The sequence below is a fragment of the Zingiber officinale genome, chromosome 3A, assembly GCF_018446385.1.
Source record: "Zingiber officinale cultivar Zhangliang chromosome 3A, Zo_v1.1, whole genome shotgun sequence".
NCBI lineage: Eukaryota > Viridiplantae > Streptophyta > Magnoliopsida > Zingiberales > Zingiberaceae > Zingiber > Zingiber officinale.
The window spans coordinates 29,484,374-29,498,717 of record NC_055990.1 but is presented as its reverse complement, the minus strand read 5'-3'; the positions used below and the strand labels follow the sequence as shown (position 1 = coordinate 29,498,717).

Below are 14,344 nucleotides of genomic sequence, written 5' to 3'. Positions count from 1 at the left end.
ATTGATATTAGATTCGTTAATCAGGATTCTATAACGTCTCAGCAATAATGACTGATAATAAATCTATTAATGACAATTCTGTAATGAATCGACAATAATGGTTAATATTAAATCCATTAACGGCGATCCCGTAACGTCTCAATAATAATGGCTGACATTAAAATTCAACATTAAATGACCATAATTCGGTCATTCATTGTAGCAGGGGTGAATCCTCTTATACAAGGAGGCTAAATTTTGAGCAAAGGAAAAAGCGAAAGCAATAGTAAAAGAATTCCTCCACCTTTGTTTCCCGATTCTTCCATTTCAATCGTGCATTCGCTTAGTTGAACTGCTCGTGATAACACTTGGATGCATTCTCAGTTAGCCATAAACAATCAGTGTTTAGTTGTGTGCATGATTTTGCAGATGATCTGAGAAAATCTTGAAACACAGCTGGAGGTGAGACGAATCTGTTTGGAGAAAACTGCTTGAAAGCAGGTCTCAGCATCTCCCCACTCGGTGACTCAGCTTCTCGACTCCGCTGGCATCTCCCAAGGCACGTTCACTTAGGAGTCTACACTCAGATTAGGCAATAGGCAACCATCTTCTAGATAACCTAGTAAATTGACCTGACTTTTAGGATCGACAACACGAGATTATTTATTCAGTCATCTCAATAGATAGATTAGAATTAATCTCATAATTTCAATTCAACTAAATTTTCCCTTTATCTCCGACAACATAGTGCCTAACATTATGCGCAACTAAACTTCATAATGCAAAACATAACAAGTATTTTTAAATTTGATGAAAGCATCAACTTTTAATTATTTATTTCAATTCTAATACACAATTTAGAAGATTTAATGTAAGAAATTCTAATACATTAAATTAAGATTTTTTTAAAAAAATTATTTCAAAATTCTAATACATTGAGAGTGATATTTTAAATTAAGAATAAAAAATTTATTTGAGAAATTATCTTACTTGAAATAATATAATTTAACTCGTTAGTTATTTCCATCCTTTATACTTTCAAATAAAAACTATTTGTTGGTATGCGAGATAGACTGAATATGTTAATTTACAAAATTATTATACAAATTTTTTTTTTTAAATTGTACAATATGCTAAATTTAACTAGCTCATCCAATTCGACTGAATTGATTGTCTCAACCAAGGCAAATATGAAATTGAACTCCATCGACCCACCTAAAACCCAACAAAGCATAATTAACTGGTCTAACTCAACTAGCTCATTGGACTTATAGTTAATATAAAAAGGTTCCAGGAGTGCGCACCGAACGAGTGTGCAAGTTATTATTTTCCTATATATATATATATATATAGATCATTTGTCTTGTGAGGATAGTTCATGGTAGCAAAAAGCGAATACGTTCGTCCCTGACATTCCCACCAACCCGTATCAAGGTCAACACGAAAGAGGTTGTGAGGATAGCTCATGGTAGGTATGCACTGTGGGTGTTCATGATAGATTTCCTATATATGGCATTCTTTGTAAAATCAAGTAAAGAATAAAGAAAAAACATCTTCAAAAAATAATATCTTAAATTTTTTTTACAATAACAACCATAAAAACTACCTTCCAAATAAAAATGCATAAGATTAGGATAATCATTCCTATCACCCAAACTCGTACCATTAAATTGTGAAACAAATCCTGTCTATACTGCTAAATGCTGCATCTTCATAATTTCTACCTGATAGAATGCTGCTGTAAATGTTTCATTATGCAGCACATACATTGAATGGCAAGGAGACTTTTCTAAGAAACAAAATTGAGGAGAATCATTCACATCTTATTTCATGTGGACTAAAAAAAATTGATTGGAAATAATGTGGTAAAAATTTGTATGAATATCCAGATTCAGGTTTGATCTGCACCATGTAGACTGTCTTGAAGGTGGAAAAATCCAGAGTTGGCCTGCACTTGTAGCAATGTGACGTTGGATATTAAGAGAGACAACAAGATTTTCGATACAGAATGTAGGTTCAGTATCTTTACTATATCTTTACCTTGCATGTGCCTAATGCCGTTGCATCCTACGGAAGATATTTGAAACGTTCGGAGACCATCTTGGAAGGAACTTAAACAACTGCACAATACGCACGAGAAGTGGGTTAGATCAGCATTTAGATTTGCAACCCAGATCTTGAAAGTTAGACCAAGATAAATTTAAAAGTTAAATCAGTATTGCGTTGTGCGAGGATGAAAGCAGAGGCTAGTTATAAAAACTTACCCAGAGCTTGACACAAGCATCAAGGATGACTGGAACTGAGCATATAAAGATGGTTATTGCAGCTTCATCCACTTCAAGTCCATAGTGCTCGAGAATAACTTCTATCAAAACCTGCCAACCCAATTCAGAATGATACCTGCATTAGAGTATCAACAGTTTTTAGTTGTCGTTAAAGAACATTCAGCGCTACTTTGACCAACATGATTTCCGTGGTGGAATCTTAGATAAAATTTGGTTATTCGTCGTATTAATGATGGTAGATCTGTTGGGCATAGACACCATAGAAGAGGAAGATTAGATACACATAAAGTATCATAATCTTGTGCGATAACTCAATTTGTAATTTAAATTGTTGTTTGTGCCCGCAAGAACAAACTTGTGCGATATACTAGTAACCATAATAGTAACAGAAAAACAACAATCTAGCAAGTAACAAAGACGAAATCCGAGAGGCTACCAAAAGTTTTGTGTGATGCTAGATGGAAAACAGATCATGCTTGATCCTTGCTTATTCGCTTTCTTAGAGAACCTTGCAAATTTACGTATGAACTACAGTGAATCAAACACAAAACATAGCAACATGGTCGAGTGATGAGTAACACTATCGTGTTCCATAACAAATAAGTATCAAAATAAACATAATGATAATACAATAGCGTATTAACAATCAAAGTCCAACAATTAGCATTCTGTCAGATTGCTTGTGTTTGCTATGAAATTTCCAAGTAAACTCCATGTGATTCCACTATTAAGCAAATGGAGCTGAGAATGAAAATCTCACCCTAAGAAGGTGTCAGCGATTAGAATGATAAGAAATGCCTTCCCAGCATCTGTAACGTTATTTAGAAGCTTATATCCTGTAAACTTCAGCAGAGAAACCTGAATATGGAAAGCTGACCAATATAAGTAAAAGAATGCAATCACAGTGGAACGCAAATGAAATAAAGCACAACCTACTATAGAGTTGCAACACAAGTGGCACAAGGATTAATATAATATTGCCATAGCCAAGCAACAAAATGAAAAGTAACAGAAAATGGTAGTGAATCACATGAGAAGTTTAATAAAGACTAAATCTAAGCACTTGAAAGTCAAGTTAAACAGTGTGAAAACTCAAGTGAGAAAAACAATGCAAAAAGTCATGACATTTAGTCAGAAAAGATATAGGCAAGGAAATAAACACACTCGAAGAAGATGTTTGTTTGGAGTACCAGACAATTATCTTAACACAATAAGCATATTATGGTCTACGAATCTCTTGATATATGGCCTTCTCTAGGGCGCAAGTCAGAAGAAATATGAAGTGGTTGTTTCTATGTTCAGAAATTTTCAGATAGGGATTTAATTCTTCAACTTACAGGTTTGTAGAATAGATTTCAATTAGTCCATTTTTCATAATGTTTTCTTTATAGCAAGATTGCCAGCAACCAGACAAATAAAGTTGCATGAAATTTTCATGAGGAGATTTGATAAAAGATGCAGGGGAAATCAAAATGGCATACTAGGTAAAAAAACTAATGATAATTTTGACGATTCATACTTATCATAGGCCTTTCTCCCTTCTCTTTTGAGTTGGCCTAACAATATCTTTTTCTGTCATCTATTCCTGATGTGATTATTATATTTTATTTTGTCTTCCACCTTTGTTGCCTATTAGCAGGACAGATACCAGTGCCATCATCATCTCCCCTTAGTTCTTCCTTAAACCAACCAATTGATGCTGCAACTATTTTATTACTTAAACACAAGAACTTGTGGAGAAATGTAGATTAATATCCAACAGTTTATTATTGCTTATTCATTAAGCAGCATCAAATATATCCTCAACTAAATCCAATCAAGGAATTCAATTAAATTCCTAGCCCCTATTCCTTGTCTCTTCTTTGTGGTTGCTAGAGCTACTCCAATCACATAATATACTATGCAAATCAGTTGAAGATCATAACAATATACAACAACAACCAAGCCTTTTCCCACTAGGTGGGGTCGGCTAAGATCGTAACAATATCAGTGCCATAAATTTACACAAGACCAAACTCATAACCCATTGAGAAGATTGATGTGAAAACTCTAGAGCAAGCAACCCTAAATTTGTTAGATCCTATGTAGAATACTCACTTTGCTCCTATTGAAGTAGATAAGAAGGAACAATGCTAAGCTGTAGACCAAATCTGACCAGATATTTGCGAATGCTCTTCGATTTTCTAATCTCTTTTCATCTCTTAATTCTATCCTGAGAAAACAGCAAACAAAGCACCAATTTCATAAGATATTCAAGGACCTAATAACAATGTTAAATTGCAGACAGTCTATGATAGAAGCAGTATCTTCCAGTTGGTAATACTCTAGAATATTGTTTTATATATTGTGGAAAATCAACAAAAATGTCTATAAAGGAGATATACAGACCACAGAGAAAGTCCAAGAAATTTCAAAGAATTGACTAGCTAAGCTATATGGGACCACACATGTAGTCTAAATGAAGCGAGAAAAGAAAAAAAAAAGTTCGCTTCTATTTGGCAGGACTATTGGAAACATGGAATTACAACCAAGAAAATCTACTAACCTGGGAAAGAGGAACACTGTGAACAAGGAGAGGTATGCGCCAACTTAGAGAATAAAACAAAGAAGAGCACAATCAAAATGTGAAGTAATGACACCAAATGCAGACGAATATAGGAACTTCAAAAGCATATGGAAAAAATACTTGCAAACATGACATGAACACTTATGGGCATAATAAAGGAACATGCAACTTCCTCTTAGAGTTTTACAACATGCTGCATAGAAATTTGTTAAAAAATAGTTATATAAAAGACCAATTAGACTATCTTACGCTTTATGCTGCAACTCCAACCAGACCTCATCATCTGAAATAGAGGGAGCTTTGCCAATCTCGACTTCCAAGCGCAATCTTGCTTTCTCGAGTTTTAATGTATCTATCATCTCAAGCTTTTGTTGTCTCCTAACATCAAGCATCTTGGCAGCAAGTGGCACAGTCTTTACATACCTATTAATCAGAAAAAATAAATATTTTTTACCAACTAATGAGCACCATCTAAAGCTCACTAAGTTCAAAAAATTGGGGGAAGTTATAAGAAACAATATAAGGAGATTTAGCTTGCCACTATAAGTATAAAATCCATAAATGAACTAATTGTTATAGTTCATGTGACAAATTGGCTATAGAATACAAGCATTGATTATGACAAGGCACCAAAATTTGAGCTTTGGTGTAGGCCCCTTTACAGACAATACAGTGATGTTTAAAGCATGTCTATAATAGAAAGAATTTTATGCACCATCAACACCTAATGGTTTCGAATATTTTCCTTAGACACCACTCCAAACCAGTCCATTTCTAACATACTTAAAAATAAAAGTAATTAAATAAAACTTATTAAACAGCCATCACAAAGATAATAGAATCACTGATGGGCAATACCAGAAGTTGAAGGAAGAAAGCCACTATAAAGATATAGCAAATATCCACCAACAGACCCTAGAATCTGAGCTAAGTTTGTTAGGCTTGAGATCCTCTCTACAAACAGTGGAAGATTCATAGGATTGGTTCATAACAATTGAAGTATAAATCACAGGATCCTACAATCTAATAATTACATTAATTCAAACATTTCAAACCTTGCATTATTTTAATATCATATATCATAATTCATATAGTCATATATGATTTACAATATAACTGTGAAGGTGTTGCATTGTTATATAAGTGTAACAAATACTAACTTTTATAAGATGGATCACAAGGACAAAAGTTAAAAAGGATTCTCATGTAAGGGAAACTTTCTTGAATGAATGGTATGAAAGATGTATATTTTTAATGGTTGTTAAGTTTTAAAATATCTGTCAATGTGAGTATATTTTCTTTACTCAAGGTCGACATGATCTTTCCTAAAAATGGCAAGTGGATATAGTATCAGATTAAGGATTAATAAGATTCCAGTAAGTCATATCCTGCTTAGGTTTTGAATAGTTTATACTATGGATTTTGGTTCGTTTAGGCCAATTTGGATTATAACGTTGTGACATCCTAACGTTGGATTGCAATCTTGATAAGCATATTATAAGCTATATATAGAGCCATTCATGTTGCCTAGAGTTGTGCTACTCTAAATCCTCTGTATTACAATATTAGGGGGCGTTTGGTTTACATTTTCCACGTTGTTTTCTGTTTTCATTTTCTGAGAAAATGAAAAACGCGTTTGGTTTGCGTTTTCCACGTTCATTTTTAAGAAAACGAGAGAGCGTTTTCTAAGAAAACGAAAAATGCGGAAAAGTCATTTTCTAAAAAACGAAAAACGCGCGTTTTTCAGAAAATGAAAATGAAAATGGGGCAAACCAAACGCACCCTTATCTTTTTAGACTCTAGTATAGATGTAGACATTGGATTATGAATGATATCAGTATATACGTTACAGTGTTAACACTTGATATGACGATGCATGTAACTGTCAGCACAACCAACTATGATCCCTTGTCTACCCTAGGCAGCTAATGCAAATTTGCAGTCTACACCATAGTTTTCATGGTATCAGTAGATATATTAAAATGTTAACACTTAATATGATGATGAATGGAACCATCAAAATCAACCAACTATGATCCCTTGTCCAGACAAGGCAGCTAATGCAAACTTGTGACCTACACCATAGTTTTCATTGGAGATTTATAAATTTTTGAACATGAATCAGAATGCAAAGCATGGGTTACTAGCTTAGAACCTAGCCATTTAAGTGAGAAAAACCCTGTGCTAAAAAAGATCAAGAAAATTTAAAATAAAATAAAATTGTAGTCAAAACAATATTAGGTTTGGATAAGAGAATTACCTGTCTAAAAATGGCATCATGATATAGTCATGAACTACAAAGTCTAATGCCCATGGAACAAGAATCAACACAGCTAGAAATTTAGCCTGTAAGAAAATCCTTTTGAATCAGTGAATAGCTGTGGTTATCAATGATCATAAAATGTCAAATCCAACATAAACCAAATTTACATGCAAAGAGGATTACAAACAATACGCTACCAACCACAAGATAGGGTGCTAAAATATCATTAGCTAACCAGAAATACATAACAACCTATGCAACAATCCTTATTAATAAAAATACTAATATGAGTATTTATATACCTGTCTTTTTCCAAGATATTCAAAAGTATAAAGGTTCAATTGCTAACAAATATCACTGCTTCAACCTTGTTGCTTTGTATATAAATAGAAACTATGAACTGAAGTATTGAACACAAAAGTTTGAGATAGACATGAATTTGTAAAATACTAACTTTAAAGAACCCATTGATTGTATGATTCTACTCACGTTCATGCTACAAAACCAACAGAAAAATGATTGAAACAGCATGCAGTTGCTGAGCCCAAGTTGAATGTATCTCAGAGACAAAATTTGATCAAAATAATAGTGCAGAAAGGTACACAAGTTTGTAAGCATAGGTGTTTTATAATTTGTTCCTAATGCACAACGATCCTGTATTTTCCAAGAAAGAGAGCATGAATTCCCCAAACGACAAAGCTCACTGATATTGCACGCAAACTGAACCTATGAAACAATCTACGGAGAATGATTTCTTTACATACCGAACTGCTCGAAGCATAACGGAAAACTCTATCTTCAAAAAGCAACTCATCGTCATTCTCTCCAATTGACTCTTTAAAGGCTTCAACAAGACCCTTCTCCCGCATTACCACCTTCGGGTCATCATTCACCTCTCTTGGCGATTCCGCCTCACCGCCGCCCCAATCCTGATACCAGGACGAAGAATGCGAGTTCATCGACTCATCTCCTCTGAGCCAATCCTCCCACGCGCGGTTCTCGGCATTTCTCACATCCTCCTGGGCTTCAAGGAGCTCCACAATCGCCTCGGCGCGGCTCTTCCAAGCCTCAAACTTTTCGGCCTCCGTCACATCCTCCTCGCGCTCCTCCTCGCCTAACTCATCAACACCCAGCACATCCTCCGCGCTCCAGCTGAACCAGCTCTCCTCGTCGACGTCCGAGAAGAATTTTTGCCACCAAGATCTCTTCTTGCGGCGCCCTTTCCTGCTGCAATAGCTAACCAACCGAGACGCACCCCGCTGCCTCCGCCGGCTCCAGTACTGGGGAAATAGCGCGAACAAGTAGCGTGGAGCACTACCGGCGGCGGTACTCCGCGAGCCTCCGAGGAAGATGAGGTTGCCGAGGGACGCAGTCATCGAAGTGCTCGTCGAGGACATGGAAAAGGCGCCACATTTTTCACTCTCAACCACGATTTGGCGGAGCGAACACCAGAGTGAACGAAGAATCCACCAAACTAGAAGGATCGAGGATGGATTATGGAGAATCGATCGAAGACCGAGTTGGAGGGAGAGAGTGGATAACGAGGCAAACGTGGAGTTGTGGTGGCGAATCAGGAGGCGTGGAAGCGCAAGAGATCAGTCGCTTTCTCCTCCTTTCTCTTCTTATTCGTGTTCTACAGATATTAATTAGATAGAAAAGCGAATGCTTAACACAAAATTCTACTTCGGAACAAGCTCTGTATTTCTAAATTCTTTCCCCCCATTTAATTAAAAAACACAAGAAATCAAAACACAAATTTAAATTTTCAACATTTTAAAACATGAGAAATGTTTTTACAACGTTTTACTAACTAGTGAACTACATGAATCTTATCGCTCTATCGTTCCAATCCAATCGAATATAAGCATAACTCATCAGCAACATCTTAGTATACAAACCAAAATCTATCAGCTCTGATGTTCCTACAATGTGTTCCAGTAAAAATCAAACAAAGGCTGTTGTAGGTTTCTTCTTCCTAACTGGGTGTCGAATCGCTGAGGTTGCGGCCGCTGGTTTCGAAAGGAAACAAACACACGGCAATTCCCGAGAGGAAGATCACAAGCTCAAACAGAAGAACTGCTGCAGATTGGTGGCAGCCATGGACCAGGCCGACGGCCACGAGAGGGCACGTTATGCCGCCGATCCTTCCTACCGAACTTGCGATGCCGATGCCGGAAGTTCTCACAGAGGTTGGATATATCTGATGACAGAAGAGTAACATTTTGCTTGTTAGAAGAATACAGAATTGTCGATCCCGAATCAAGCAGTGCTTTGATGCAGCACAGCAACTTTGAAATATTGAACATTATGTTATGAGGTAACTCATTGATGTAAAATCGTCATGTCTACCAAAACTACTCGATATAAGAGAGTCGATAGTTGGCAGTACAATTGATTTAAGAATCAATTTTACCCTCAGATGTTGATGAAGCTCAATTTGAACTAAAGAGTCGAAGGATAGGTAAACTCAGAAAAATATGTGCCCTGAATGAATTCATTTACTCCAGGTGATCTCCCAATACATGAGAAAGGTTCAAATCATAGAATAAAACTTCAACATTGGTCAATTGGGTCAAATCACCTTGGTCGGCCCTGTGTCCGGTAAAATTTCAACCAAAAGTTAAACAGACTTATTGGAGACCCTATTGCTGGACCCTTTTTCGTTTAAAGAGCAACCGAGAGGTATGGCACTGTTAAATAGAAAGACAGGAGTTGAAGCGATATTAACCTATCAAAGAACTGATTTGCTCACACTAACCTCAGGAGCATAGATGTAGACGATGGTGAAACTCGCTGAGATGCTAATCCTTGCACAAAATAGAAGCGCGGTCGTCAATTCTTCTGTCTGAGCAAAAAGCAGTGGAATTAAGACCACACAGCTTACAAAAAGCATAGATGACATGGAGAGCTTGCGGCCAATCCGATCCACAATCGCAGCAGATAATATGAGCCCAGGAATCTCTGGAAAAAAAAAAGAAAAAGACATCCAGGTCTAGACCATGTGATGAACAGGCAAAAAGTGCATCGACCTTTAACTTTTAGATGATGGTAGAAGTTTTAAATGATACCAGCAAAGCTAGTGATAAGCACGTCTTTGTAGAGGTTATCGTTAGTTGTTTGGTTTGACTCGGTGACTTTCGCTGCACAGATCCTATTTCCATTACTTAACTCGGATGTCAGCAGTACAATACCGTAATAGGAGAATGCATTTCCAAAGAAAACCATCCATAGAAGAAGAGTTGTTCTGATTAATTTTTGCGATAGAAGTCTCCTTAGAGCACTGATACCTTCATTTTTTGTATCAGTATCCTTATCGGAGCTGCCATTAGTCCCATTTTCAATTTCAACTAGATGTGTGGCTTCAGAATGATCAGTTATTTCCTCTAATTCCATTTCTTGGTTATCGGAGATAAGCATGCCCAAAGGCATTCCCTTGCTGTTCGCTCTGGCCATCTGTTCCAAAACCTGCATAGCGTCGCAGATTTGTCCTTTCATGCAAAGGTACCTTGGCGACTCGGGGGTGACAACGTAAAATAGGAGCAGAAGAAAAGATGGTAAGGATGAAAAAGCTAGCAACCACCTCCATCCAAATCTGGGCATAATGGCCTGTAAATCCAGTGTGAATAAAGATAATAAGTGGCATCCAAATCTTAATAGCAAAATGATAAACTAAAAGAATTTCAACATCCAATCATAATCAGCTTTTCACCCTATAGAGTAGTATAAACTAATTAAAATTAACGAAAATAACAAACTTATTAACCAAGTTAAGCGTTGGCGAGCAAGGAATTTTATTGAAAGAAAACTAATGAAATTAACAAACTTGGTTGTTGCACCTACCCATGCAATTGAAGCTTCAAATATTGTGCCAATCGTCCAAAAGGCTGAAAAGATGACCATCCATTTACCTCTGTGTGGAGCAGGAATAAACTCCAGGAACCATGAAGCAAGCACAGGCCCACCACCCAATCCAATCCCAACCATAAACCGTGAAAGAAGTAAAGATAAATAATTGGGAGCGAAAGAACTAAGAAAACCAGCTCCACTAGTTACTAGAGCTGTGAAAAGAAAACCTGTCCTGAAAAGGCAAAATGCATGAAGGTAAAAAATAGAACAAAACATTATAATATTTTATAAGAAACATATATTTATGGTATGCAATTCCATTTTCTTCTGAAACCAAACGAAGGTAGACAACACAAACAATCTTTTATTCAAGAATGCTCATAGCATTGCACAAGATAGATCACAGCACATATGAACCTCACAATTAATAAGCTAAATTATTTCCTGCAGTTAGGGAAGTTGTGCAACTTTTGTTGAGAAAAAGTCAAGTATAATCTCAAAAGAGCGAAAAGAACATGTAGTGTACTAAAGGAAGCTGCACTTGTCTTGCACAGGATTAAATAACAAAACGGTTGCAAACTTCAGGTCAAATTCCGATTGTAATATACCACACGTGTAGAGAATTGTTTCCAAATGATTATTGGCTCAAACAAACAAAGAAAAAAAAATGACAATCAAACAGAATCCTTATTCTTGTAACAAAACATGTATGTTTCAAGAAAAAAATGTCAGAGTTCAAGGGATTCCAACTGCCATCTTGTTAGGTACCAGCCCCAAACTCTGATATGGTTTTGTATATAAATATAATTAGGAATACAAGTGATTAATAAATTTAATTGGAAAGTAAGTTCCGAAATATGTGTGTGTCTGCGTAGACAAATATAAATAGGGCAACTGGATAATCTAGGAAAATTAAGGTCCTAGGTGCTTACAGTTGGGGCATAATTTAAAGGTGCGTTTGGTTTGCAAGTTTTTCATTTTCATTTTTTGAAAAACGCGCGTTTCTGAAAAATAGTGTTTGGTTTGCATTTTTTATGTCTATTTTCTAAAAAAAATATATAACATTTTCTTAAAAAATAAAGAATGTCTAAAAGTCATTTTCTATTTTCTAGAAAATGCGTGTTTTTCAGAAAATAAAAATAGAAAACGCACAAACCAAACACACCCTAAGATTTTAAGCATCCACAAGTAACATCAATTTCATACCTTAAAATCGAGATATTAACAGCAAATGAATTACTAATATAGAAAGGTTGCCCTGGTTCATGAGCTAGTATGCATAAAAAAATGGGGAAAATATATAATATTTGGATTACTGAACAATAGATAGCAGAGCAGTAACCTGAGGCCTTATGTTCTTATCAATCAAAATAGGATGTGTATACCAATTCACACTGTTATATAACCGACGTTGGTTATCATTTATGTCCATTATGAAAGAAAAGGCATTAGAGGAACTCAATCTGAACTTGATACCTGTACTATTAATCTACCCATCAAGTAACTTGGACTCTGATATGATTATTGTGTTTACAACCTTCATGCCCATTTAATTTGGAGGAAAAAAAAATTAAAGCACAGTGAATCAAATAACTGTTGGTGGAAGCGCAAACGGAATGTGAGTTCAATAAGATGAGTTGCTTCGGGATAAAGGACTTGCCTCCTTCCGTGGATGTCAGAAATTATGCCCCAACTGTAAGCACCTAGGAGCATACCAGCAAATACGACGCTGGTGATGAAGCTCTCCTGCTGAGGAGAAAGATTCCACTCCAACTGAACAGCTGGCCCAACAAAAGAGAGGAGCATCATCTCCATGGCTTCTGAGATCCAACCCATTCCCGCGTAGCAAAGCACCAGTGCCTGGAATTTGCCAAACCCAATGGATAGAAGGGCGTCATCCATGGTAAATGAAGAGACCCCATCGCCAATCTGCAATACCTAATATACTAATCATCAATCTCGAATGCAAATATAAGTTGGCATCAAAGTAGGCAAAGATAAAGATCACCACACACTATTAATTGATTACTAACTATGCAAATTACCTGATAAAAAGTTCCAACAAAACTAGTAACAAATTTTAATCTGTTTCTGGGGTTGCGAAACATTGTAAAAGTAGTTGAAACAAATGCTTATAACCTATCTTAAACTATTGGATGCTCACATATTATTATCAGATACATCTGAACATTAAGATCCAGACCCAAGTAAAATAGCGAGTCAAGGAATCATAATCAATATGATAAAGTTAAAAGAAAAAAAACCACAGCATCAAATCAACTTCCTGAAAAGAAATGGTTTACTATTTCTCTTCCAAAGATAAAAACAGAACTTTAATGTTATCCAAGTTTCTAATTTCTCACAAATTTGAGGATGATTATTTGGTTAGAAACAAAGTCATATCCCCTGCCCTTGTACATGTTGTTATAAGATTCATAAGAAATATACAAAAAAAAACTAACTATAAGTCAGTACCAAGTATTTACTTTAAAGGTTGAAAAACAGCAAGAGTTGATGATTCCATATGTGTGTCCCTTCAAAAAAAAGAAAAGAAAAAAGAGAGCTAGAATTGTTATCAAAACTGCTCATTGCTGTGAACTGTTGACTGCTTCTTTTGGTCCAAAACTACAGCATATATCCACAGCTTTATTACACAACAAAACTGTAGAACCATATCAAGATTTTGGAAGGTCAATGAACAGCGTGTATTGTTTTTTTTAGAAACGAAGCAGAAACCTACAATAGAATTTTTAATGTTAGAATGGTTGAGTGCAAGTTCGGTCAGAAACTAAATCACATCAGACAAGAAAGAAAAAGACTTTAAACCAAGAACATAATGAATTGATCATTAATTCGCAATATATCCCTCTTTATCATTCTTTTGACTGCTGCACGCACATTTTGCTTAGAAACTACATCGACGATAAAGAAGATACTTGATTAATATGCATGAAAAGAAAGGTAGATAAATCCAGAAAATAAAAAGATGCGAAACCAACCATTGAATCTTCACGAAGACCGATCACTCCTGGACAACTACCGAATCTTGCTTTTTCCTAATCGAATTGCGCTATCTGCATCGAGACGATTGGGGTGTTGCAGGTTAGGAATCATTCAATTCCAGTCGGCGAAGAGAGGGTGGAGGACCAAATTTCAAAGATTAGAGGGTAGAGTCAAATGCGGGGCACGCCTCTCCGATGTCTTCTCCTTCCCCTAAATTTTAGGTCACCATGTCCCACGACTAGAGCTTGTTCGAACCCTAATCGAACCATGTAACTTGATTCTCCGATTGGCAAATTTGGGATTTGGTTGATCAGTTGCGAAGATATTTTCTAAGAAAAGTCAAGTCCGATCAATCAAACTTGTTTATTAGATATAATTTTGGATATTCAGATTTAACTTGAC

The 14,344-nt window shown here is 36.1% G+C and overlaps 2 protein-coding genes across 4 annotated transcripts; both read right to left on the bottom strand.

Annotated features, from left to right (window-relative positions):
• Positions 1-1,562: 1,562 nt before the first annotated feature.
• Positions 1,563-8,719, bottom strand: LOC122051608 (chloroplast envelope membrane protein-like). Of its 2 annotated transcripts, XM_042612813.1 has the most exons (8): positions 7,858-8,719; positions 7,091-7,176; positions 5,080-5,253; positions 4,362-4,476; positions 3,025-3,122; positions 2,244-2,379; positions 2,020-2,099; positions 1,563-1,927 (listed from the first exon to the last, which is right to left on the bottom strand). In XM_042612813.1, exons 1-7 carry the CDS (start codon positions 8,488-8,490, stop codon positions 2,031-2,033), a joined length of 1,311 nt encoding a protein of 436 aa, XP_042468747.1. In that variant the 5' UTR covers positions 8,491-8,719; the 3' UTR covers positions 1,563-1,927; positions 2,020-2,030. The 2 variants fall into 2 exon arrangements, with proteins under 2 accessions (XP_042468747.1, XP_042468748.1); XM_042612814.1 differs by lacking the exons at positions 1,563-1,927; positions 2,020-2,099 and having other exon boundaries at positions 2,244-2,354; positions 7,858-8,716.
• A 121-nt stretch (positions 8,720-8,840) lies between these two features.
• On the bottom strand, positions 8,841-14,288 carry LOC122051607 (organic cation/carnitine transporter 7-like). Of its 2 annotated transcripts, none has more exons than XM_042612810.1 (6): positions 13,939-14,288; positions 12,600-12,877; positions 10,934-11,171; positions 10,162-10,699; positions 9,852-10,054; positions 8,841-9,293 (listed from the first exon to the last, which is right to left on the bottom strand). In XM_042612810.1, the coding sequence occupies exons 1-6, from the start codon at positions 13,939-13,941 to the stop codon at positions 9,069-9,071; spliced, it is 1,485 nt and encodes a 494-aa protein (XP_042468744.1). In that variant the 5' UTR covers positions 13,942-14,288; the 3' UTR covers positions 8,841-9,068. The 2 variants fall into 2 exon arrangements, with proteins under 2 accessions (XP_042468744.1, XP_042468746.1); XM_042612812.1 differs by having other exon boundaries at positions 12,600-12,868; positions 13,939-14,287.
• Positions 14,289-14,344: the final 56 nt, after the last annotated feature.